The sequence below is a fragment of the Mastomys coucha genome, unplaced genomic scaffold (genome assembly GCF_008632895.1).
Source record: "Mastomys coucha isolate ucsf_1 unplaced genomic scaffold, UCSF_Mcou_1 pScaffold21, whole genome shotgun sequence".
Classification (NCBI taxonomy): domain Eukaryota; kingdom Metazoa; phylum Chordata; class Mammalia; order Rodentia; family Muridae; genus Mastomys; species Mastomys coucha.
In genome coordinates, this window is record NW_022196904.1 from 79,257,533 (window position 1) to 79,285,326 (window position 27,794).

The window sequence follows — 27,794 nt, forward strand, 5'->3', positions numbered from 1 at the left end:
AATCAATCAAGTTTAAGCTCTTTTAGCAAATGTTGATGATTAAAAAAATAAACAAACAAGAAAAGGGAAATATTTTCCAAAACTAAACATGTACAAGAATAAAACCATCCCACTAACCTGTTGGAGATATTCTCTTACAAAACTGCCCTTTGAATTAGGAAAGAAAACTGGCCCATATAAATCTGCACTTAGTACGATTCTGGTGTTCTACACTAATGGCTATACACAATGTCATTTTGTTGGTAATTTTCCTGAATCTTGAGATCTAGAAAAACCTACATCTGTTGATCTGGGTGAACTCAACAGCTGAGTGCTCAACCGTACACAGATGTTACACATCTGGACCCTGTCTTCTGTGGTTTGCTGTTAACTTTTTTTTTTAATGGCCCCAGAATTATTTCATGGTTGTCTTCAAAAACTAAAATGTTAAGTGTGAAGATTAAAAAGTGTGGCTTGATAAATTATGTGCCTAAAATAGAAGTGTGGATAGCCCAGCGTGTGAATACATCGGAGAGTGTGAATTCCTCAGCACTTCTGTATTAATGTGGCCACCTCAGTACTATTGGTTTACGTTCACAAATAACCGGGAAAATTATTCTGAAGGTCATATTGGTAGTAGAGATATTTCTATTTCTTTTGTGAAGTTATTTAAGAGAGAAGCAGGGCGGAGGGGACACTTTCTCTTTTCTGCCAACAGTTTCATTGCCCTCTGCTGACTGGGGGACCTTTTGCTTTGGTAGTGTGCAGTATTCATCTGTTTTGTTTTGTAACAGGTTCAGAAGAAGAGCACAGCCCTGTTTTGAAAACTTTGGAAAGGAGAACTGCTAGGAAATTGCCTTCCAAAAGTCTAGAAGACATTCCATCAGATTCATCAAGTGAGAATAAAGTTTGTCCCACGGTCCATGCCTCCCCTAAGCTTAAAAATGCTTGTGTGCTTGTGTGCTCTTCTGTGATCTCACTGCATGCTGGCCTGCACCAGAGCCTCCAGTGCAGCTGTTACAGAGGAGATGAGCCTTCTCCACATGTGCTCAAGAGGCTTGCTCTTCAGTGTCCGCAACTTTGCTTTTAAAGTAATTCATGATATTAAATTATGAGAAAACTAGATTTCCTTGAATTGTTATATCCCAGTTTGAGTGTTTAAAAACACACAGTGCTGGGGAGGTGGCTTAGTGGACAAAGTACTTGAAATACAAGAATGACTTCTATAGTTCGTATTTCTAGGGCCAACAGAAAAGCTGGGTGGGAGTGGCAACATGTCTTTAATCCCAGCAACGGATAGACAGAAACAAGGAAGCCCCAGGGCAAGCTCACTAGCTTGACTAGCCATGTCAATAGACCATGTCAGGTTCAGAGAAAGACCATACCTCAATAAATAAGGTAGAGAGTGATCAAGGAAGACAGCCCATATCAATCTCTGGCATCCACAAGCATGTGTACACCTCGTGTGTGCACACATATATACATATACATATGTGAATATTCATACACACAAAAATTCTCAATAAAAATACATGTAGAATTTTAAAGAATCATAGTACTAGTGCTGCTAGTGAAATCTGTACTAATAGCATCTATTGAATATTATGTTCAACAAATTGTCTAAGAATTTTTCCACACGTACCTGACCATGAGAGATGAATTGTTATCTCCATTTTATAACCGAAGAAAATGGAATTTAAGAGGTAAAAATACCTTCAGTATTACCTAGCAGACTGGAAGCTCACAATAGACTACTATCAACAGTATTTATAAAGTGACCATTTCACGTATGACAGTAAAAGCCCCATGATATGGATTTAATTAGTCCCTGACTTCAAGAGCTTTTCTTTCTCGTTTGTCACTTCTTTCCTACTCACATGCTTCTTTTGGTCCTGGCCAATGACTAACATGAAGTATTCTGTCAGTACTGTTTTGTACATGCTGTGGCTTTAACTGCTGAAGGCAGGGAGGGGTCTTTAGATACAGCAGAATGTCCACTGGGACTTATCTGCTAGACTCGTGGATTTAGAAGTCACGTCTCCTGGAGTTTTGTTCCAACTGTGTCGAAGTTATGATCTGTCCCAGGGTCTCAGATGGCCATGAGAAAATTTGTTAACCTCTGCAAAGCTCAACTGATTGCTGACATTGTCTAGCTTAGAGTAAGTTTTAGGGATTCACAGTTTGAAATTTTTATATGAAAAGTCAGGATTTAAACAGAAAGGAAGAAAAGTTTCTTCCCCAAAACAATTCATAAAATTCAGAGATTCTCAGGGCGTGGAAGACAATAGTCCTAATTCAGAATGCAGCTCTAACCCTCCCAAAGATCTTGGAATTTCAGGGTTGGAAAGGACCCTGAAGGTCACTCATTTTGACTTTTCTCGGTGTCAAAATTCCCTCTAAAGCCTCCTCGACAGGTGGCCAACCCCCATATCTGCCTGAAAGCTTCCAGAAAAGGCACGTCCAGTCCTTCGTTGGACAGCTCTGATTGTCCTTCCTCTTTGTTGGTGATGAGCACTGAGGGGAAAAAAAAAAAGAAAAAGACAACAATTATTCTATTTAGTAAAAAGCAAACCAAACCAAACCCTCTTGTCTGAGTATAGAGTGATTTCCATGGTGCAGCTTTAAAGTACTCAGGAATGTATAGGGTTAAAAAAAAAAGTCACAGTCAGCTGACGGGTATTCTTGCACTCTCTCTTCCAAATACCGATACCCACTCTCACACTAGCCTGCCAAGATTCCACTTAGCAGCTGGTCCCCAGTTACATCCTTAAGTTGGCTTCCCAAGCAAGCCTCCCAGAGGCATATGCAAACGATGATGCACATACACAAATATTTGTTAATGGCCATAGGTTTGGGAAGGTGTTAGTCATGGCCAGAGTCTTACCCTCTGCAGAAGAATAGAAGGCTGCTTCAGCCCTGTGCTTTCCCCTGTTGTCAGCGGATTGCTTGCTCTGAGCTAACCCTCTAACCCTTGGGAGTCAGTGCACAGCAGTTTGCTGATGTGAGCTGCATCGGGCTGAAATGGAAGCGCCTGCTAAGACACTGGCTCAAGTAGCTAATCTAAAGAGAAAGTATTTGGGGGAAGACATCTTGGTTGCACCCCTCACTGCATCTTGACTAATTGCTTCCAACTCCTCCGGGGAGCTTCCAGGGGCAGTCTCATTGTTCTCTTCTCATCAGGGGTCAGCTCCATTAACCATTTGTTAATTTCTCCTGAACAGATCAAGCAAAAGTAGATAATCTGCCTGAAGAATTAGTACGTAGTGCTGAAGATGGTAAATATCTTTATGTATTTGCATGTCTGTTTGTGTATTAAGTTCTGGGGTGATTTGGGCAGTCACTGGCATGCAGCTGTTGGGTAAATAGAAGAACGTCATTTGCCAGTATGTAGCCGATAGTGCCTAAGTTATAAAAGCATTCTGATGTGGTACATTTAATATTGCCTATACTCTTAAAGCTCTGTTAGTGATAACATGAGGATCTCATCAGAGAGACTCGGGAAGCAAGGGTTTCTATAAATAGGAAATTATATTTCTGTGAGTATGAGCTAATTTATGTTAACTTTGACTTGCAGAACTCTCTGAAGGCAGAAAGAGTAGAGTGGGATCTTGGGATAAATTGTTCTTGTATTTGATTCTCAAATCTCAGCATTTAGATCTTTCTAGGCACAACTGATAGAGTCTTTACTTCAAAGGAAAGGACCCAGGACTAGAGTAGATAAACCTGCCTATGATTATATAAATGAGTTTGGAATGATGGTGAGATTAATTGATTTCAAATATTAAGGAGCCAAAAGCCCTTGAAGCATGTCAATGGATTATACATTACTTTTGTTATAAAATTAGCTGTATAACAGAGCCTTGGTGGGAGAAGGCTAGCGATGAGTCTTATTACAGTTCAGCACTTAAAAAACAAATGATTTATATTTGCTGACAGCTCTTAATTTTTATAAGCTGTTCTTGCAATAATCATAAAAAAATGTATACTTACTATGCAAAACACAGCACAAGACCTCAGAGGTAATATTTTTTTTTCACATTATGTTAGGTTTTCTTGTTTTAAATTTACAACCACCTTGTTGAAACAAATGAGAAAATAATTTTAGTCTTTATTTTGAAGATTAAAAAAATACTGCTCAGAAAAATGAGGTGACCTTTTTGCAATCATGGAGCTTATCAGTCAGCAGATAGCAGGGTGGGACGACTTGAATGCTCTTGGTCCAGGTGTTCCTTCCTCTGTCCCTGCTGAGCTTGGGTAGCTTACAGGAAAGAAAGCTCAGTTCTCCTACCCTGGGTCTTAGATTTTTAATTAAACAGGAGACTTTAAAGAGGCTAATGAAGGATCCCACTAAGACAGGAGAAGCTGAAAACCTGTCACAGGAACTCTGCAACTTCTGTTGTAAAACTAGCATTTGAGTTTGACTTTCATGTCTGTTTAATCCTTAATTGAAATGGTATTTATTCTCAATGTTACTTTTCTGAGTAGATCAAAAAGCAGACCAGGAACCAGATACAAATGAACATATACCAGGAAGTGAGTAGCAGGACATTTCTCATAAATGACTAAACATTTCATACTATATAACATTAAATATGCTAATGAACTAATCCATTAATACCACAGCACTTATTATTATTATATCTCTGAAGCTTGCAAAAAAAAACTATTTCATTCTGATAAGAGCATATTAAAAACAGTTTACTGTGCTGAAAGAATGTATTTTCACTAAAGGAGACTTGTATATCTTAAGTTTACGGATATTGTTATTGATGCTATTAACTTCTCTTACTCTGTTCTTTGACTCTTTGCTCAAAATCAAATATTTTTATTGTAGTTCACTTTTGTGCTATATTATGCTGTGCACTTCAGGTCTCCTTAATTTTTATATAACAGTAGTCAGAAAGCCATTTATTATCAATTTGGATCCCCCAAAAGAACTATGCTTTGACAGTTCACAAACAGTATAGCTGGCTACCTCCCTGCATATCTATAAAAGTAAATTTTTGTTGTGCTCAGGATTTAAGTTCTGTGGTTCTAAACTGACTTCAAAAAGTAAATATCCAATCTTTTTTTTTTAAGTTAACATTTGAATCTAAACAAAATTAATGCATACTTTTGCTACTAATGTCCATCAAGTAATTTATATCTACCAGACAAAGGTAATGTTTGTTCCCAGTTTTCAGTATGAAGATTATTCTACATAGGTAGGACCACCGTCTTAAGGGCAAATTACATATTTAAAGTGGCTCTCTAGGGCCCAACAAAGCATGCATATATGCCTGCATGACTGTTAACCCCCTCTTTCATAACTGTAGATCCCGGCGGTATGAAGCAAATGCTACCCATGCCTGCTTTTAGGTCCACAGTATTTTTGTGTAGTAAGCCCCCAAAAGCCTTCGAATAAGCTAATGGGCCTCCTGAGGAGAGCTTCTCACTAGAGGAGCCAGTAGATAGAGAAATAATGTGCTGATGCTGGGAGTCTCTAATGTCTAGCTTGAAACCTGAGACTGCTCATGAGGTCTTCCTGAAGGCCCTGAGCTTTGGCACATGACTTGACAAATTCTTAAGAGCTGCCTAGGAGAGAAGTCAATTCAGGCCTGGCTCTGTGAGTCTGCCACTGTCTGGCTGCTGCAGACAAAACAAGCTTCCACCCAGGAGATGTTTATGGACAGAGAGACGTTTCCTGTTGCCTTTGAACTAGGATGTGCTAAAGTGTGGGCATCTGATTTTATGTTGCTGGTTTTTAACATTTTGTTTGAGACATGAAAACAAAACCCAGATAGACATATATCTATATCTCTGTCTTCTGGCCTAATAGATCAATTATGTATTGTAATATAGGTAATTTTATTTAGTTATCAATTTTTTCAAGAAAATATTCTTTTCATTAGTAAATAACATTCTTACCATAAGACAAAATATGTGTGACTAAAAATACATAACTGAAGATCATAAATACGAAACTGATTACATTTGAGTAATAGGTGTAATTGAATTTGATCTATTTACATCATCCAAAAATATACATTGTTGCCATGATGGAACAAAAAAACTTTTATAATCTTATTGAACCACATATAGGATATGACTAAATCTTGAATTGTTTCCACTCTAACTCACCCAAAAGTATACATGCATACACACAAAAGTATACATATGTACACATGTGTGTGCATACACACACATACATGCACACATTCACTCACATATACAACCATATACAAACACACAGAGATTCGTAAATGTAGATACACTCCCACAAGTACACACATAGTTTAACTGCATGGGAAATGAAAGAGTGGGTACTCTAACAAGACACTGTGACTGGATTTGCTGCATGTGTTTACCTTTGTGAGCCTCAGGTTAAGTGAGAACTGATATAGAATAAGCAAAAATTTAACATAGGTGGTTCAGTTTTGTTTTTCCCTCCTTTGATTTCTTTTAACTAAAGATGAAATCATCTAGTGTTTAAGGCTAAATATATACCTTTACGTTATGAAGAAAAAGGCAATTTGATTTGTATGTATTTTCTAATGGTAATTTTAAGGATAAAGCCAAATGAATATACTTGTATCGTGTTTAAGTCAAAACTTGAAGATGATGTATCAGAAATGTTTGTATCTTAAAAAGTACTTTTATAGCACCTAGTATACACCAGGCAGGGTAACATGCCTTGAAATAGAAACTTTTTCATTGTAAGAACTATTACTCACCTTAATAAAAGCTTACCCACTGTGAATCATGTACAAAAGAAGAAAAATAACTTTCAAACTATATATATGCAAATTAGGACTCAAGCTCACCCTCTGACCAGGCCTTCTTTACATGCATTATTGTATTAGAAAGAAGTCATGTGCTATCTTTTCTTAATCATTTAGTAGAGTATATTAACTTGAAATGTTTAAACCTGACCTTGATACACTGGAACTTCCCGGAGCCAAATGGTATCTAAATATATTCTTTAAATTATTGTTATTATTTTTTAAACAGGGTCATTCAATGTAGCCCTGGCTGGCCTGGAACTTGCCATGTAGCCTAAGGTGTTCTCAAACTCACAAAAAATCCTCTTGCCTTTAAATATCCAGGACTGAGATTAAATGCCTACACCACCTCACTGGCTAAAACAATAACTTTAAAAATTATAGTCTTTCATAATTCTGAGTGAGTAATAACCACCATCAGATCCATGGTATCAACTCCCTCTCCCCCTTCTATCTCTCTCTGTGTCTCTTACACAAACAAACATACATGCACACACACACACACACACACACACACACACACACACACACACACACATGGAATGGGGGAGGAGAGAAAGAGAGAAAAGGAGACCCCAAAACAGAAATTTTCCTAATCACTAAATAAACAAACCTGGTCTTAGGCATATTCCATAGCCAAGGGTCCTTACTGTTGAATTTTGAACAAAAATCTTAAGTGTCCAAATGAAATAGTTTTTCAGCCTGCAGCATGTTGAAATGTGATGGATCTTGTTGGGGGATAAGGGAGATGAACCAATACATTACAGAACTTGGGGTTCAAAGCTCTGGTGTGGAATAAAAATAAGTAGAATCAACTCACATTGACAAGCAGGGGTCTTTTTGAGACTGTGGTCCTGTCTCCTTTTGTATCCCTGACTGTCCTGGAATTCACCATGTAACCCAGGATAGCTTCCAGACAACAGCAGTACTCTTGCCTCAGCCCCAGCGTGTTGCTGGGATTATGAGCTAACATGTCTGGTACATAATATAATGTAAGACCAACACAAATTAAATAAGAGCAAGTGGCTTTGTTTGTTTGCTTGTTTTCAATTTGTTTTCATTTGGTTCAACTCCCTTTTAAGTTCTCTCTCTGGATATGACTTATATGAACCATTTGTCACTTACCTCATGATCCTATGCATGCAAACTACTACAACTTTAACCTTTATACAAAACAGCATTCATAAATGAAAGCAAAGTATATTCTCAATATGTGCCTAATGTCTGATGGTTGTGGATAATTTTGAAACCTAAATGCTGCTCTCTAGTTTCCACAGTGCCTTCACTGCCTGATAATCAGTTTTCCCACCCTGACAAACTCAAAAGGATGAGCAAGTCTGTGCCAGCATTTCTTCAAGATGAGGCAAGTTCATGTTTTGAACCGCTGGGAAAATGGAGACTGATAGGTAGTTTGGCTTTGCCACCAAGGATGTTAATGGGGTAGCTCCTGCCTCCCAAGTCAACGCAGGCAATATTGTTGATCCAGGAACAGGGCAAGCAAGGCATGTCTCATTTCACTCAAACAGTAGTTATTCTGGCCAGTGAAGTTGGGTTGAATAGACCTAGGAATGAGAAACTTTAGCTTCCAAATAGGTACAAATTAAGAAATCTGGGGAAAAATATGTTGTATAAATTAACTGTATCTATAGCTAAGAGCTGGTTAGAAAAACCATAGGAGGTACAGTTATTCCCAAAGCACTTGTTAAAATAATCAGTTGGCTTCCACAAACTTTATGTTCATGATTTCACTTAATCCTCCAATGACCATGGAAGGTATGCACCACCATTGTCCCCAAATATTACAGGTGAATAAACATAAAGCCTATGGAAATAAAATATCTTCACACAGCTGGATTGTGGACTGGCTTCCAGATCTGATTTCCCCACTGGCAACCACTGTGCCCTAACCATGTAGGAGCATGGCCATGCTCCACATTATCAAGTTCAGAATATGTACCAGGAACTCAATACTCCAGTTAGTTTCCAAACACCCAGAAACCACTACAAAGTGGATCTAATACTTTGCCTGACGTCTTTTGACTTAGTAAGATCTCAGTTTCTTGCTGTCACATGATTAAAAGCCTGTGGTCTAACAGTAAGATATTTCCAGTTCTGGCTAAACGCTATATTGTTGTGTTACCAGGAACAAATAAATTCTTTACTTTCAGTGAGTCTTGTTTTTGACTATATAACTACATGAGGTTATTGGGACTGCATGACCTAATGCAAAGAAAACACAAAACACTGTGCCTGGAACATAGTGAATACTCAGTAAAGGTTAGAATCTGTGATTCTAGATTTTGCCGTGGTTTCTGAAGGGGGGAATGGAAGGCTTTATACTCAAGCCAATCTTCTTAGAAGACAGGATGTGAGCAAAATTCTGAGCAAGATGTAAATAGCACCCTCCTCCCATCCTGAGTACCCTTCTGTCCATTAGGGACTTTGGGGGAGCAGCACCTGCAAATATTTGGTCCTTGCAGATGTTTAAGAACCCTACACTACAGTTTGGGGGAAAATCACCCATTTTGTGGGTAGAACAAAACTCATTAGCTGGATGCCAGCCAGCATAAACTCCACACAATTTCTGTCATTTAGACCTTTTGAGATCTGCTCTGGTCTTGGGTGGTCGTTGGAATGAAACATCTTATAAGAGGTGAATTGTACCAGTACATGTTTGTTAAGTTTCTCTTTCAGTTCTAACCTGCTGTCTCAGCCCTTAATGGGACATTTGGCTTTGTGCATCAGCGGCACTGGAATGAAACTGTATCACTTTACCTTTCTAAGCACATAGGCTTGAACTGGAGAGGAGAGGATTCAGTGATGAAATCAGCCCTTGCTCCTTTGTCAGCTGTCCCTTTGAAACTTAGTCACATGTATTTATTGAGTGCTAGCTATGTGAAAAATGCTGCACTAGGCCAACAAGACAGGGTCCCATCCTCCCATGACTCATTAATGATCTGGTATACTAGTAGAATATATAATGTGTTCTGAGAGAGGGGAATTGATTGTTTAGTGTGTGGGAAGGGAATATAACATCAGAGATATTTAAAAGGTATGGATTTTTCTAAAACTCCCCAAGACAAGATTATTTTCTCTTCCATGTAAGTCATTAATTTTTTTCTTTAACTCCTTCATTAATCTGCATTATAATTGGCATCTATGATACTGAGGAGTAATCGCATGATCCTGGAATATGCTGGCATGAACTAACTACTCTTCCACAACCCTGGGGCCATTGTGCTGCTCCATAGGTCCTGCATTCCCAAAATAAAGCTGTTATGAATAATGAACCGTATAAGAAAACATTCATCAAGCTTTAAGTATAAGCTCAATTGAATTTGTCACTGCTGTTTTCCTTCCTTGTTCTAAGTAGATGTTCCTTGGGATGTATTTAAAATCAGTATCCTATTGCTTTGTAATTTCTAAAGCAATGTGTTGAAAGCTAGTGAATGGATGATTTAATAGACTTCAGCAACACAAGGATGAATACAACACCACTATAGGTTACATAAGGGGTGCTTTACATTTAAAAATATAAAATGTAATTGAAACTCATCAGACTAGCTCTGATTATTCTTAGTTTAATAGTATCTTTTAGCAAAAGATATTGATTTTTAAGAAAGCTAAAACTAAAATATTAAGAATGAAAAGACTTAAGCATGGTATTTTACACTTTGGATTTTATAGATGTTTTATGATATATATAAATATACATATATGTATATATATATATATAATCTCTAGGGAAGATAGACATTAAAAGAGTGAAAGAGTGACAACAAGAAAGCTCACAGCGGTGCTGTCTTCCCTAGGTCCTGGGGGTCATTTTGTGGTGAAAGATCACTTTGTCATCCTCTTAGCACACTTCTCTCTTAGGTGAGGTCCACTGCAGACCACCATTCCATCCAGAATCCCTAGCAATTAGCCCTAGCATCCACTGCCTTTGGGAAATGTCACAGATCAGTGTGTAATAAGATACCATCCTCGTGTGGACATAGATTCTAACGTTGACTCATTCCAAACTTAAGATATTCTGACCTTGACTCATTCCAAATATAAACACTGCATATGTGATATGATGTCTTGTAGAGCGATGACAGAGAAACAGACACAGCATCAGAGAGCAGCTACCAGCTCAGGAGATCCAAGAAGAGCCCCAGCTCATTAACCAATCTTAGCAGCTCCTCTGGCATGACGTCCTTGTCCTCTGTATGTAAACAAAGGCTCCATCTTAATCTCTCTCTGCTGCTCTAAACTTTGCTCTTCTATGCCCCTGCTCACTGTAAAATAGCCTTTTGTCTTAGCTCTAAAACGTCATTTTTCTTTAATTTCTAATTACCTTCCAGCTAGCTATATATTCCAATTCTCATTATAATTAAAAAAACAACAACAACCTTTTTGATATGCTTTAAAAATTGGCAACAATATGAACCATTCTCTTCCTTTCTTTTTTTTCTTTTCTTTTCTTTTTTTTTTTTTTTTTTTTTTTTTTTTTTTTTTTTTTTTGTGTGTGTGTGTAACAGAGTAGATATTACAGAACTTGCTTATCTCAGACATGACTTTATGTACAACTTGCTGGCATACAGTTGTACAGTTGTCTCTTAAATAAGCCTCTTGAAATTTTGATTGAATCTGTAAGGAATGGGATAGTACTCCGTTGCCTTCCAGAAGGATCCAGAACAGGCTTTTAAATGGAAAGCTTCCGAAGCACAGGTGCTCAGATTTGGTGGAAGTGTATGTGATTATACGGAACTTCTCCCATAAATTAAGGTAGCTCATGTGGTGTCCATATAGAAATATACATATGAAATGGCATTGTCATGTACTTCTTTAAATATTTTTCTACTATTCATACACATTCATATAGCTCACCAGGTATACTAGACAAATGACACCATGCTCAAATTCTTACTAGCCTTGTATTTCTGAAGCCCTTTTAAAAAAATCTATTTAAATTGATTCCCCCGCGCCCCCCCCGATAATCTATGTATGCCTTGGGAAGGCTCTAAGTTCCCTTCATCAATCATATATAGTCTACCCTTCCTGAACTCAAAAGCACAAGGCTCAGCAAGCATTTCTCTAAATTCAGAGGATAAGAAGCATGGTAAAATTCCTTTGTAGTGCCATGGAATTTTAAGCGATGTGTCACTGTGAATTGTGCCTAGAGTTTCTTGCATCCTTTTTCTTTAGCATTTTAAACTCTTTTTAAGCATGGCTAACAGAGAATGCCACCTCGCATAAAACCACCCTGTTTTGAGATGAACTCACATCTAAATAACTTTGCATTGCACTATTATCTGTCACTTAGGATCAACTTAACGTAAAACCTAATCATATGTACCATATCAGATCACCTGTGTTGGTATTACCTTATGCCATATCAAATTAACTGGTTTTATATGCAAGCTAGAAGCATAATGCCAAGCAGGGACTGTGTGTGAGCTGCTTGCACTGGGGTGTCAGGAATGAGACTTAAACACTGCCTGTTTCTGATGCACCCAGGCGAGTGGCAGTGTGATGAGCATTTACAGTGGAGACTTTGGCAACCTAGAAGTGAAAGGAAGCGTGCAGTTTGCAATCGACTATGTGGAGTCCCTGAAAGAGCTGCACGTGTTTGTGGCTCAGTGTAAGGACTTAGCAGCAGCAGATGTTAAGAAACAGCGCTCAGACCCGTAAGTACAGACCCGGGAGGACTCACCCGTTTTTTTCTTAGTTCTCAGTCAATCTGGTAGGGATCAAGGAATCAAAGCCATCAAAGACAGTCTGTGTGTGTTTGTGTTTAAAAGGGTCTTTGAAAAGTTGGTTACTTTATAAACCAATATACCAAACATTCGATTATAAAAAAGATGCAGAGAAGCACTAAATATTTCAGTTTGGGGACTTTGAAGGCAACACTTGAGACCAAGATTAGAGACAAGTACACCATAAAGATGGATTCAGAGGCAGCAAAATCAGACTCCTACTCCTCCTAGCAGATTTCAAAACTTTTTTAAAATTAGAGACACAAGGAACAGACTTCATAATGTTCATTGTTGTAAAAATACTTGACTTAATAATAAAGTAGTTCCCATATTTAAATTATGTCCTACATAGCCAATTGTGGTGGCACACATCTGTAACCCCAGGTAGAGGCTGGAGGATGCTAAGTTGGAAGCAAACTTCTGCTGTATAGGAAGACCCCTGTCTCAAAACAAATAAGTAATAAATGCAGTTAAGTCTTACATTGGAACTTTAGGAAGAATTCATCTTTTAAATCACGGGAGTGAATGCATTTCAATTTGTTTGAAGGTTGGCCTTTGAAGAAGTCTGATTTGCCACCATTTTTCTGGGTCATTCCCAGTTGGCTTTTGTTTTTATTTTATTTCAAAGAGCAATGTACTGTTTCATTACAGAGTAGAGTGGAAAACCATAATCATTCTAAATACAACCCACTAAAAGTTAGGAGGTGCTTATATACATCAAATGGTGAAACGTTCCCTTTCTGTATTTTTAGACATGTAATTTTACTTATTTATGAGTGTGTTGCTTGCATGTATGTATATGAGCCAAACGAGAGCCTGGTGCCTATAGAAGCCAGGAGAGAATCAGAGCCTCTAGGACTCAAGTTGAACATGGTTGTGAGCTGCATGTCGGTGGTGGGAACCAGCCCAGATCCTCTGAAACAGTGGAAGTGCTCTGAACCACTGAGCCATTTCTCCAACCCCATTTCTTCTTTCTAAAAATAATTTTTATTTATTCTTTCACAATTTCATACATGTATATAATACATTTCACTCTTATTCTCTCCTCCCCATCCCCTTCTCTTGTCCCTTTCCCACTCCCTCTGGAACCTCTCTTTATCCCAATGTGTTCTCTTCCTGCTCCCAAGGATTTCTATAAAAAAACAACAAAACACAAGATTAATTAAGGTTTCTTGCATGATTATAAATAAGTTTTTTTTAAAATCATAACCATGGTTATTGTATCATGGGTAATTTATCATTGGTGATTTTTATCATGGCTGAACCCTTGAAGAAAAATATCTCCTCCTTCCCCATCAACCATCTGTTGCTCATAGCTCCTCAACTAGGGTTAGGGCCTCACGAATCCTTCTCCAATGCATCCTGGAATGTTGGTGTTCTCCATCTTGCATAGGTACCCACAGCTGCCACGAGCTCATGAGGGTAACCCCGTGTCATGTCCAAAAGAGTGTTCAGTAGCACTCTTCTTCAACCTCCATCTCTTATATTCTTTCTACCCTTCTTCCTCCAATGTTCCCTGAGCTTGGGGGTTGAGGAGATTGATAGAGATGACCCATTTAGGGATGAGCACTCAAAGGTCTTGTTCTCATTTTGACCAGTTATGAGTCTCTGCACTAGAATCATCCCACAGCAAAAGGAAGCTTCTCTGACCAAGACTAAGGGAAGCACTGATCTATGGCTATAAACACAAACATTTAGAAGGCAGGTTGATAGCATGTTCATTTAGCAAAATAAGAAGAGTAGGTTCCCCCATGACCACTGCCATGGAGTTTTGACCAAGGTTTCCCGGGTATGAGTTACGACCTGTGGAACAGACCTCAACTCCAATCAGAAAGTGGTTGGTTACCCCTATGACATCTGTGTTACTGTTGCATTAGTGAGCTTGTCCTGCCTAGTAGGTCAGCACGAAGGGTACCCTGCTGGTAAGATAGCTGATTACTTTTCTCTCCTGGAGGCTTATATAGAGTATAACACTTGCAACACTGTGAAAGCTAACCAGTGAAATAAATTTCCAGGTCACTTTCAGCTTTGTTACTCTCTGTCCTGCCACCAAAGTGGGTGGTGTATTTAGGCAATTAGGTCTTAGTATATAGTTCTAGTGGGCCAACCAAGACCAATGTCAGTAGCCCATATTATTCGGAGGTGCAGCTCTGGTAACCTCTCTGACCAACAATTTAGACAATTCACATCTGGCAGTAGGATTTTTTTTTTCACTTAATAACTTGTGGCTTCTAGGGTTTGGCTTCACTGATCTATGCAGTCAAAATCCCTTTAAAGGGTTTTTAAAAAATAATTTTGCTAAGTAGCAGATATTCTTAAGGCTGTCCATATCCATAAGACTTTCCATATGTCCCTAATTTGAGTGAACACTCTTCTCACCTTGACCTCTTCTTTTTTTCCTCCTTTCTCTCTCTCTCTCTCTCTCTCTCTCTCTCTCTCTCTCTCTCTCTCTCTCTCTCTCTCTCTCTCTCTCTCTCTCTCTCTCTCTCTCCTCTCTCTCTCTCTCTCTCTCTCTCTGTGTTGTATGTGGATGTATATGAGTGATGTGGATGTGAGTGCATTAATTCCGCATGTAATAGCATGTATGTGGTGGTCAGAGGGTAAACCTTGTAATTTTCAGGAATCAGTTCTCTGCTTCCACCCTGTTTTAAGGCAAAGTCTATCTTGTGGATTCCTCACACTCCATGGAAAGTGGGCTATGAGTTCCAGGAGGATTCTCCTGTCACTCTCTCCCACGCCATTGTAAAAGGGCTGGGATTACAGGTGCATACCATCCTATTCAGTTTTTATGTAAGTTCTGAGTAGCCAAATTCATGTCATCAGGTTTGTGTGACAGGTCCCCTCTGCACCTCCCCCCCCCCACACACACACTGAACAACTCCCTGGACCTCCTTTTTTCCTTTTTTTTTTTTTTGCACAGAAGAGCTTCCTTGGCATCCTTCATTGTTTTTATACTAAATATGGATGGACCAAGCAGATGTGTGCTGAGATTAATTTGTTTGTAAGATGGTAACAAAGTAATAGCACGCAAATCTCACAGTCACCAAAGTCTTTTATCAGTAGGAAACAGACCAGAAGAATTACACATTATACTAGAAGTCTGCTGCCTATTTTCCCTTATGTACTGCATCAGGAAAACCAGTGGAAAATAATGAATTCAAGACTAGTCGTGGTGGCTCACACCTATAATACAAGTGGACAGGAGAATTGTGAGCTTGAGGCCTGCTTGAGCTACATTAGGAAACAGAATTTTTTTTAAAAAAAAGAAATTTCCATTTAAAAAAATCTTAAAGCAACATTAAATGATCCATTCTACTAGAATCTCTTAGTCCATTTAAATATTTTAAAATATAAAGGTGTAGACAGGAACATTTCCTTTTTACTGTTTTTATCAGCACCACAGGATCATTTCTGCTTCCAGTTTTCAATGTGTTGTAAAAGGTAGATGTGAACACATCACTTTCATCTTCTCTGACTTCCGCATCTCTCCGCGTTTCTCTCTTAGATATGTAAAGACCTACCTGCTCCCAGACAAAGGGAAGATGGGCAAGAAGAAGACACTTGTAGTGAAGAAGACCTTGAATCCTGTATACAACGAGATACTGCGGGTATTTCTAAACTCTGGCCACAGACAAAGCTTTCGTGATGACCTGGGCATTGAAATAATCATGTCTGCTTGGATGGTGTCTGTACTTGAAATGTCAGCGCCCCAGCCTCAACCACCTTTATCTTTGTTCCAGCCACAGTGTGTTCCTTTCTAGAATTCAGCAGAAGTGTGTCTTCTTCGCACTCCCACATTTTCTGTTCCCGCTGGCTGGAATAGACTCCCCTCCCCCCCAATCCTTTCTTAACTGCGCCTTAAGCTACTCGCAAATACTTCTACCACAGCAACCATAATTCCTCTGTTGGCAGCTGACTCCCTAACCTTGCTTATGACGGCCTATGTCAACATTTAGTACTTTAACCTTGACACTAAGGGTTAAGTTCCACAAGGATAAGGACTAATCCTGTAGTGCGTATAGACTGTATAGATGTGTATAACACTCTGGCACCTCAGATCTCAGAAATGAGGCAAATGGTAATTTCCATATCTGCAAAGGGGGAAAGAATGGTACTCACCTACCCCCTTCGAGAATCACCGACTAGACATTGAATGAGTTAATGCCCCACATTAGGCATTTAACTCATACTGATTCACAGCACAGTGTTTAGAGTAGGGAACACCACAGAAATGTTTATTGGAAAGATGGATGGGTGGGCCGTAAACAGAAAGTTGCCTAGCTCACATACATTCTTTGTCTACCTACATGGGATGTCATGTGATATCTGGTATGATTGACAAATCACTTAAATAAGAGGTGTTATTCATTCTCTGCTTCGGAAAACTACAAGTATTTGATAATCCTCCAGGAGAAAGGGAAGAAGCAGTTAAGTGATGATGGGGGCAGTCATCCGTGACTGAATTAGTCATCTGTGGATTCGTGCAGCAAGTTTGTAATTAACGTTTGACTGTGACATATCCCAGGACCCTAGCTATTTCTGGGTCAGCTGCTTCAACCCTATACTCAGCAAAAGCCAGCAAATTTAAATAGTAAATTCAGGGAATGGTAGGTCTGATATAACCAAAATGGACCTTCATGTAATATGTCACAAAGCCAAATGGAGATTATTTTTAGATTGGAAGTACTATTATTCCTCCCACGATTATATATAATCAAGGAGTGACTTAATTTGAGATGAAAAACTGTTAGGACACCAAGTCTTTTCCACCTAGCCATGTGAGGCTGGAAAAATCAAGTCTACGTTTTTAAGGAAAAAAAAATTGTGTTTTGATCTGATAATATGGGAGGCTGTTTGTAGGGCAGAAGTTGTATGGGGGCATATGGTATATCTTGTCTTTAAGTTTTCTGTGAACCCAAAGCTGTTTTAAATAGTGAAGTCTAGTTGGGCATGGTAGCACACACCTATAATCTGAGACCATGGAGAGGAGGTCAGAGGAATGCGATGTTAGCCTCATCTACATAGCAAGTTTGTGCAGCAGTTCTTAAATGAGACCTTCCCTCAAAAAGAAAGAAAGAAAGAAAGAAAGAAAGAAAGAAAGAAAGAAAGAAAGAAAGAAAGGAAGGAAGGAAGGAAGGAAGGAAGAAAGAAAGAAAGGAAGGAAGGAAGGAAGGAAGGAAGGAAGGAAGGAAGAAAGAAAGAAAGAAAGAAAGAAAGAAAGAAAGAAAGAAAGAGAACTCTAAGAAAAGACCTTGTCTTTCAGTAGAAAAACATAACTAGATTCGATTTGAATTATATTTTTAGATTGAACCTGATTTATGATCTATTTCGTGTAAAAGTATCCAACAAAGGTTGAATAGTTGACTTCTGTTTTTGGAAAGCTGTTTCCAGCTATGATATTTGAACCACGGTTTGCCTTTTCCAGCAGAGGGGAAAGCATCCGCATTCATGAAAGATGGGGCTTTAGCTCTTTGAAATCAGACACGTGGAGTAAGATGCCCTTGCAAGCCCTTTGAGTCCAGAAACCAAGCAGAGGAGACATTTTGGATCCACACAGATGAGCTGTCATCTCGGTGTCATAACTTTGGCATAAGGTGACGCTAGTCTCCGTTTTCACTTTCTTCTCTTTGCTGCAGTATAAAATTGAAAGGCAGTCTTTAAAGACGCAGAAGTTGAACCTGTCTGTTTGGCATCGGGATACTTTTAAGCGCAACAGCTTCCTGGGGGAGGTGGAACTTGACCTAGAAACCTGGGACTGGGACAGCAAACAGAACAAACAGCTGAAGTGGTACCCGCTGAAGAGGAAGGTGGGTTCAGATTCCCTTCTTTGTGTGATGGGTTACGATCTGGTGTACAAGGAAAAGCCCAGTGGCATTTGCCTCACAGTGCCAGTGTGGAACGTGGGACCATGAAGCTAGGATTGAACTTAGGTTGTGTGTTTGGTAAAGAAAGAGTTTTTAAAATTATAGGAGAACTTACATCATCCCATGCAAATGTCTGACTTCAGTCTTCAAGAAGGTCACTTAAGTGCTCCAATCCTTTGAAATCTGAGATAGACTTTGAGTCTAGCGTATGGTGAGATTGTCCCTTAAGAAGAATGTGCCTTATTTTGCTTAGTTACAGGGTCTTATTACATAGCCCATGCTTGTTTGGAACATGCCCAATAACCTAAGGTAGCCTCAGACTCATGGTCTTCCTAGGATAGCCCCCAGTTGCTATCATTATGGGCTTACTCTTCAGGGCGTGGCCACTTGGGAGGTGGAACTCAGGGAGTTTGACTACACTTGCTGGGCTTCGGGGAAGCTCTAAAGACACTGCTCGAGGGGTGGGAAAGTGCACTCTGAGATGTGGGGAAGCTGGAGCTGGCTCAGGGGTCCCGGGGCCTGTGATGAGGCTGGGGCTGAGGCGGGGATTCTCTGACCCTTGGACATCCAGGCACTGTTGGGGGTCTCAGAAGATCCAAGATCGGAGTCGGGGGCCCGCAGGCGGGGGACAGTGTCTAGCCTACTGCTAGGGGAAGGGGAAGCTTTGTCTTGTCCCAGGGGTGATTGTCCTTAGCTTGGCAGAGTTAGTCAGGAAGCATAGATGGGCCTTCCATGGGAGAGTTGTGCTACAGGTCTGTAGACAAAGGCGTTCCCCCAGGTTCCTCACGGCAGGTCTTGATGAAAGAGACAGTCCATATTTAACCATATCAATTATTAGCTGTTCCTGGCAGAAAATTGCTGCGTAACTATGCAGTACCCATTTCTCAGGGTGGACCTGAGGTAAAATACCTTTTGCAGGGAGGAATGTCTGGGAAGGAAAGTTTATTGGCTAAGCCCTCCGGGCCTTGGGTAGCTCATTAGCTTGGAGAACTCTATTCTGGGCCTATGCGACTTCAGGTCACGTGAAGAATGTGGCACATGTTCCAGGCCAGGAATCTGGCAGGGTCGCCTAAGTCTCAGGTGTGTGCCCACCGAGTCTCTAGATCTCAACCTGCTCTACCTTACCAAGCTTCCTGGAGTGGTGTTACTGCCCAACAGTAACATTTTTTTCTTATAAAAATAATTACATAGCTTGGATGCAGAGGAAAAACTAAATTTGAAAATTTGGAGCAAACAAGTGATCCATATTCTCAGAAATGGGACAGATATGGTCCAGTAACACAGTATTCACTAACAGGTTAGAAAAACATCTGTTCCTTACACCTGCTAACATTCCTTTGGTTTTGTTTTTTGTTTTTTTCAGACGGCACCAGTTGCCCTTGAGACAGAAAACAGAGGTGAAATGAAGCTAGCTCTCCAATATGTTCCGGAGCCAAGCCCTGGTATGCAATGACTTTGTCCTCACATTCAAACCCTCTGCTTACCTCATGCTCTCCAGATATCTTGGGTTCTATTACGTTTTCAAAGATGGATTCCCGAGAACACATATTAAGTTAATAATTATATAGACCGAAGGAGTCAACTTATATTTGTAAACTAGAAAAATCTCATTATTTCTCTTATGGTAAGAAATACATAATTCCTACTGCCTTCACCATTTAGCTCAATGATCTAATCAGCTATACTGACCTCGCTGTGGAGCAGATTCCCAGAACCTTTTCATTGGCCCGTTAAACAGCACTTTAACCACTCTCTTTAAGCAGCAGCTCCCCTTTGCCATTTCCCAGAGTGTAGGAAATACCAATTTACTTCCCACTTCTATGAGGAAATTCTTTGTTCTGTCTTTTCCGGCCATGTACAAAGTCCTTGTTTTGACTTCGCACTGGGACCTTAGATCTCCAGCCAGTTCAACAAGTTCAAAAAACTGGCTGAAATGAATGCCGGATCCCACCCTCAACTACTTTCCCAGGCAGAGTGTCCTTAGAAGCTGTAGAAATTTAGTTGAGTCAGGAGCTGGGTAGCTCATGTATTCAATAACTAAGCCATAAAGCTACTGAGGAAAGGAATAATGATGGCTGGTGAAGGCACAGGTTGAATTAGAAAAGGGCATTCTACACTTAAACGAAGAAATGAAGGGGAGAAGGAAGATGAAAGGAACAAAGAAGAAAAGAAAAAGAAGAGAAGAGCATTTTACACTTAAAAGAAAAAAGAAGAGGAGGAAGAAGAGAAGAGGAGAAAGAAGAAAAGAGAGAGGAAGGAGAAGAAGGAAAAGGAGGAGAAGGAGAAGAAGAAAAAGAGGAAGGGCAAAATATATTTTTAAGCTAAATTGTGGCCCAACCATTATTCTATAACTTCTGGGTCTTTTGCATATAAGTTTGTATCCTGTCCCTTGAGGTCAGCCTGTGAAGTGCTGTTTCTAATTTTCCTCACTGGCTTGGTGGTGAGGGCTGAGGGAATTAATTGTTTGCAGTGTTCTTTCCCTTGTCTGGTTTTACTCTGTAGGTGATTCTCTCTACATTTTCCTTTCCTTCCTCAACCTACCTAAGTCTCAGGCATAGTCTCATCTCCACAAAGCTTTTCCTGACTCAGCTAGTACTCATTAAGCACATCATTTTGTAAAGCATTGTGGTAATAGCTTGACATTTCACGCCATGTTTCATTTTTGTGCTTTTATTTACATTACTTTTATTTAAATTGATTTCTCCTGTAAAGCCACATAAATTTCCAAGGGGCATAAATTATTTATTGTATTTATTGTGTGTATATGTGTGTGTGTATCACACACACACACACATATGAGTACTTTATAGATGTAGCTGTAGAATAATGAGTATGGTTTAGTTGACTGTACTAAACCACCCAGAAAAATCTAATAGTGTTCCTCTGTTTATATGCTAGCAGTCTAGCAATAACTTCAGACTAAACCAGCTTCTTAGTAATTATCCATGATACTAACAATTATACTTGTATATTCAATAGCCTTATTATACATGTAAGGATGTTTAGCAGGATGGAGAAGGAGCTATAAAAACAAAAAGCCAGCATCTAGTTTTGGTTACTTTACACTCGTCTGCCTTTGAAATGTCTTCCAGTTCACCACTTCACACTGGCCATGATATTTGAAGGGGTTGTGCATTGTCTTGAGACTTGTGAATATAATTGTAAACTAATGATCCATACCCCTGATGTCTGATGTTGCTGAACCAAGTGAGACTCCCAAAAGACAAATGCCCTGTTCTTGGAAGCAATATGAATGTTCCCACTGTCCAGAATTGTTCTTCTCATTTTTATTAGTTCTTTGAATTTTATGCCGTGTATTTGGATTATATTTGGCCCCCTCCCAACTCCACCCAGATCTGCCTTTACCTACCAAGACAATTTTGTGTCCTTCCCTGCCCCAAACCTCAAGTACAACAGAACAGAGGCGCATCCTTAAAGAAAAGTGACCCTCTCTCTCAGAGCACCTATCGACAGTCACTCCTATTTTTATAGAGCTAGCTGACGTCAGGACATTCAGACTAAGAAGCACACAGCTGAATGTTTATAAGCTTAATCAGCTTAATACTGTTAAGCATTACCTTGTTTCCTTGTACTATCCTATATGCAAGGTGACATCTTTTCCAACAAGAAATGACAACATATTTTGTTTTCCTTGGTTAACAACAGGCAAAAAGCTTCCTACAACTGGAGAAGTCCACATCTGGGTGAAGGAATGCCTTGACCTCCCACTGCTGAGGGGGAGCCACCTAAATTCTTTTGTTAAATGGTAAGAACATTCATGATTCCACTTTCCTTAGCTCTCCTGTAGCCTTGTCTTTGCTGGCTGGTGTCAGTTCAGTGTCTGTATCAGTGATGTTACCACCCATCACTTACAGATTATTTGACACATCAAACTATAAGAGTCTATGGCATCAGCTCCCAAAGTTTTATTTGGTTTTAAAATCAAACCTAAGAGATTGTGTCTACAAATGAAGCTAGACATTTGAAACTCAGTTGTAATGCCTTCTGGGGAACCTCCATTGCTGAGAACAATTCTTACTACAAAATAGATATCTTAGTTTGGGTTTCTGTTGCTGTAACAAAACACCATAACCAAAAGTCAGATTGGAGAGAAAAGGTTTGTTTGGCTTATGTTTTCATATCACCAACAGGAAATCAGGACAGGAACTCAAGTAGGGCAGGAATCTAGAGGCAGGAGCTGATACAGAAACCACAGAGTGGTGCTGCTTACTGACTTGCTTCCCATGGCTTGTTCAGTCTACTTTCTTATAGAACCCAGGACCACTAGCCCAGGGATGGCCTGATTTACAATGGGCAGGGTCCACTCTCATCAATCACTAATTAAGAGAATGCCTTACAGCTGGATCTTATGGAGTCAGTTTCTCAACTGAGGTTCCCTCCTTTCGGATGACTCTAGCTTATGTCAAGTTGACATAAGACTAACCAGAACAATAGTTTAACAAAATGTTAATGCTGGATGTCACTCTATTTGGCTTCTTAGGGAACAAGGGAGGATTTCTCTTGTTTCCTATGTTCTGTTTGTTTTGGTTTCTCTCTCTCTCTCTCTCTCTTTCTCTCTCTCTCTTTCTCTCTCTCTCTCTCTCTCTTGCTTGCTCACTCTCAATCTCTTTCTCTCCCCTATTTGCATCAAATTGCAAATATTTTGTGAGTTATTTGCTCATCAAGTTCCAAGCAGGAGTTAGCACATAAGATACTTTGAGTCTTCAGACAGCAAACTTTCCTCTCTGTTATACATATAAAATGACTGCATCTAATAAACAATCACTGAGTGGATACTGGTGTGGCCTAGCTCCAGTTTTATCCCTAGTGACCCTACCAGAAGATAAGTTATACTGTGTAGGCATAGATGATGTAGATTTTTGTGTGTATATGATATGGCCTTGTTTGCCTAGGTTATCTGGCAAGGTAATTCAGTTCAGGACAGTCTCCCACTCTCAGACTTTCTTGTCTTTATCAGAGCCATGGCAAGTTAATGTTCATTTGGTTATTATCATAAATGAAACACGTGTGATTTCAAAATTGTCAAATTATTTATTCTAAAAGTCAAACCTAGCCTGTTGGAGATCTCTCTCTCTCTCCCTCTCTCTCTCTCTCTCTTTCTCTCTCTCTCTCTTTTCCCCAATTTTATATGACATTAATTCCTTAGGTTGACAATCAGGAATACACTGAAGTTCTAAAATTTTTTTTATTAAATGTTTTCTTTATTTACAATATCTCCTTTCCCAGGTTCCCCTTCAAAAAAGGAAGGAGAAAAGAAAGAAAGAATAAAATAAAAAACCAAAAACTAAAGCAAACCCCTATTCCCTCCCCCTTGAAGTTCTAAAGTTTTAAATAATTGGTTCCAGGAAATATTAACCAATAATTCTCAAATTACAACAAAATTTCTAATATATAATAATTATATGAAGTTTATCATTGTGATCATATGGCATATTTTCCATATTTAATCCATTTATTTTCTTACCAATGTTTATTACACTGATATACATTAATCTGTAAAAATTATATTTTATATTTATAGGGTTTAACTATGATTATTTTTTACATTTTAATCAATGCTTTTTTATGAGATCAAAAGGACAATGCGATATGAAGAAGCTCATGCCCATTACAAACAGATAAAAAGCCTTGTGAACTTGTGAAGTGGTTTTATGTTTTAACCAATCAATTGATTAATTAATCCCCATTGACATATCCATTGTACATAGTACTAGACTATATAAGGACATAGATCAAATAAAAACATTTCAAAGTACACAATGTGCTTTGAGTATTTCTGCTCTCCCATCTTTCTCAATCTCACCCCCTTCTGTTTATTCCCTCTGTATCCTTCCTAGACAATTCTGCCTTTACTCTTCCTCTCCGAATATACACACACAACGCACACACACTATATGTAATTTTTTTTTGATTTTTTTTTTTTTTTTTTTTTTTTTTTTTTTTTTTTTTTTGGTTTTTCGAGACAGGGTTTCTCTGTGTAGCCTTGGCTGTCTGGAACTTACTCTGTAGACTAGGCTAGCCTCGAACTCAGAAATCCACCTGCCTCTGCCTCCCAAGTGCTGGGATTAAAGGCGTGAGCCACCACCACCTGGCTATATGTGATCTTTTTTTGTGTGTGTGTTTTTCTAAGCCTGACAGCCTTCAGTTCATCTGTGCTAAATTCTAAGAGAAGCCACTAGCAGCTCCTACCACATTAAGTACTCACTATTAACAGAGCTGTGTATGCAGCATATTACTTAGTTCTAATGTCAATCTCTGAAAGTCAACATCACCATTCCAACAACTTTGTACTGAGGAAGCAAGTGTTGGAGAAGTTGAGTGACATTCCTGGAATTCATAGTCAGTAAGTCTCAGAGTCAAGCTTCAGTTTGACGGCTTCTGTGCCTAATCTTTCCAGCACAATGTATCTTCCCCTGTAGACTTTTACAAAGCTACCAGGAGGACCTCTCCAACATGTGCTCTCTCTCTGGTGTGTGTGTGTGTGTGTATGTGTGTCCGCACACATGCATGTGAAAGCCAGAGGAGAGCCTTAAGTATTTTTCTTAGGAATGGAATCCACTTTCTTTGAGACTGAGTCTCTCACTGGCCTGGCTCTTACCAATTAGGCTCTTCTGCATGGCTACAGAGACTCGGGAATTCTTTCATTTTTATTAAATTCCTAGCACTGGGATTAAACGTTCATACTACCCTGCTCAGCTTTTGGTATGGATTCTGGTGATAGAACTCAGGTCCTCATGCTTGCCAAAGCATTCCGCTTAACAGCTATCTCCCTAGTTTCTTTTCGTTTTGCTTTTAAGACTCACTTCAGTCTTCCTACCTCAGCCTGATGGATGCTGGGATTCTAGATATGAGCCACACACGTGGCTTTCATGCTTTCTTCTTCCACTGCCTGTCTGATAGCTGTGCTGAGGAGTACCGACAACATCAATGTTCACTTTCTTAACTAAGATTCCCTCGCATCATTTTCTCGTTTTATAGTACCATCCTTCCAGATACCAGTAGAAAAAGTCGCCAGAAGACAAGAGCTGTGGGAAAAACCACCAACCCCGTCTTCAACCATACCATGGTGTATGATGGGTTCAGGCCTGAAGATCTGATGGAAGCCTGCGTAGAGCTCACGGTCTGGGACCATTATAAACTAACCAACCAATTCCTGGGAGGTCTCCGGATCGGCTTTGGAACAGGTAACGTTTGTTAACGAGTTTAATTTTCTATGAGCCTAACTCTCCAGGAAATGCCAAAGTCCTAATTGTAATGAAATCATGGAGTGAAAGGTCATTGGGGTCCAAGGGTTCTTGGTTATGAGGGTCTGCAGAATCCAGAGTCTGTGTCCTTTCAGAACTTAAGTTACTATTGGCAGGTTCCAAAATCAGAGCTTGAAAATTCTGACTTTGTGGACAAATCTCCTTACCTGGTAAGTACTAAGTAGCATGTCCAAGTCAGTGTACATGCATTTTTTTTTAATTGCATGGCTCAAGAAAGTTAAACAATGACAAGAGGTATGCCCAAGAAGACAGGTGGTGCCAACAGTCAAGGAGATAGGTGAACAAGCTAAGTCTACTCTGAACAATTACAGAGACTACCATTTCATCCGTGTGTTAAGTCTTTTATTTACATTATGACATTTATTTCACGGTTCCAGGAGGCAGTTAGTAATAGTGCCAAAGGAACAGATACTCCAAAATAAAATAATAATAACAATAATGGTAATAAGCAGTTCATTTCTGAGGCAAGTTATGAGACTGAGTCTTCCAGGCAAAACACTTTTGCCAGTATTCCTAAGGCATCTCTGTGCCCTGAAAAATTATCATCCAGTTTTCACATTCACATTCAGGTGAAGATGAATCGCCTAGGAGCCATGAGGATTAAGATAAACTACTTGGGTAGTAAACTAGTTCTTCCTCATGCCCCAGATGTGCTTGCTCTCTGGGTGTGTGCGCACTCTTCTTTGACTTCCCTGCCCCCCACCCCCAGAGGGAAATGTAAACGAAAATGTAAAACTATCTTTCAGGAAAAAGCTACGGGACTGAAGTGGATTGGATGGATTCTACTTCTGAGGAAGTCGCTCTCTGGGAGAAGATGGTAAACTCTCCCAACACTTGGGTTGAAGCGATGCTGCCCCTCAGGATGCTTCTGATTGCCAAGCTTTCCAAGTGATTCTCGTCGGTTTATTCCGTGATCAAAAACTACTCCCCGGGAGATCTGAGCATGAGAGTTGACTTCATAGACAAATATCCTCTCCCCCGTTGTCACTAATGACTTTTTGAAGCATGCTCAACTTAATCTGCATGCATTTTTTTGGTTGCACAACTCCAGGGAGTTAAACGATGACAAGATGTACGGCCCAGTAGAAGTGTGGTGTGATGCCAACATTCAAGGAGACAGTTGGACAAGCTAGGAAAAACTGAACTGTTGCTTCCACACCAAAGAAAAAGCTAGCTTTACATGTTTTGTACCACAATCTGTGTTGCAGTTCAGGCCTGCCATTTGGTTATCGAAATGCTTGCTGGGCTTCTAAATAGGAAGGGTCTGGGCAAAGCAACGAGGAAACTCCTGGGATGGGGCGGAGAGAGGAAGGAAAGCGGTGATGACAACGACCTACATAATATGATGACTATTTACTTAATAACCTCTAATGAAACATTGAATTCCATCTTAGGGCAGTAAGACTGACTTCACTGCTCATAAATCTGCCTTGAGAAACCCCCTACACACCCGAACTCCTGTAACCTCACCTTCTCAGTCTCAAATGGACGTTGGTGCCACCTACTGGCTGCATATGGAATTCAGCTCTTGGCTTATTTTGGCTTAATTTTTGCTAAAATGGGTGGCAAGTCTATATTTTATAAGGCTATGCTAAAATACTGCACATAATTGATGGTTTTCTTATAATTTTACTATATTAAAACAGCATAAAGTAGTCACAGATATGCTTTGCTACAAAGTTTCAATCAGAATATAAATTGCTCAACTATATTGGACTTCCTATGTATAATTTTCATAAGGTATTTTGTAAAAACCCTTAGAATAAATTATCATGGTTTAAATTGTGTTGGTAGTTTAGCCTCACTTCTTAGATTTAAAAACATACATTGTACTAGGAATCCTAAAATATAAATTCTCTAGTATGGCTAATTTCTCTGGAGTCTTCTATACAGCTCTCAGCATTGTCTCATCTAACTGAGCTCTCTGATTGTGATAGTAGGCAGAATTTTTACTTTAAAAAGACTTGTTGAGAAGCTTGAAAATAAGTCAGCATTTATTGTTGAAGATAAGTTAATGTTTCTTCTTAAATTTTTCTTTTTTTTTTTTTTTTCGTTTTCTTTTTTCTTTTTTCTTTTTGTTTGAGACAGGGTTTCTCTGTATAACCCTTGCTGTCCTGGCCCTCACTCTGTAGACCAAGCTGGCCTCAAACTCAGAAATTCGCC

At 39.4% G+C, this 27,794-nt stretch overlaps 1 protein-coding gene across 19 annotated transcripts in view; it reads left to right on the forward strand.

The window, feature by feature from the left end:
• Sytl2 (synaptotagmin like 2) overlaps nt 1–27,417 on the forward strand; it is a 147,235-nt gene extending 119,818 nt beyond the window's left edge. For 10 of the 19 annotated variants that reach the window (XM_031387318.1, XM_031387317.1, XM_031387319.1 and 7 more), the window contains 12 exons: nt 774–875; nt 3,201–3,254; nt 4,465–4,512; nt 8,009–8,103; nt 10,830–10,949; nt 12,243–12,412; nt 15,987–16,089; nt 18,118–18,288; nt 19,709–19,787; nt 22,012–22,111; nt 25,345–25,550; nt 26,378–27,417. In XM_031387318.1, coding sequence (XP_031243178.1) covers nt 774–875; nt 3,201–3,254; nt 4,465–4,512; nt 8,009–8,103; nt 10,830–10,949; nt 12,243–12,412; nt 15,987–16,089; nt 18,118–18,288; nt 19,709–19,787; nt 22,012–22,111; nt 25,345–25,550; nt 26,378–26,523 — 1,394 coding nt within the window. In that variant the 3' untranslated portion in view covers nt 26,524–27,417. Of the gene's footprint in view, nt 1–773; nt 876–2,687; nt 3,255–4,464; nt 4,513–8,008; nt 8,104–10,829; nt 10,950–12,242; nt 12,413–15,986; nt 16,090–18,117; nt 18,289–19,708; nt 19,788–22,011; nt 22,112–25,344; nt 25,551–26,377 lie in introns of those variants that run through there. The other 9 variants (XM_031387323.1, XM_031387331.1, XM_031387329.1 and 6 more) reach the window with 5 other exon arrangements.
• Nucleotides 27,418–27,794: the final 377 nt, after the last annotated feature.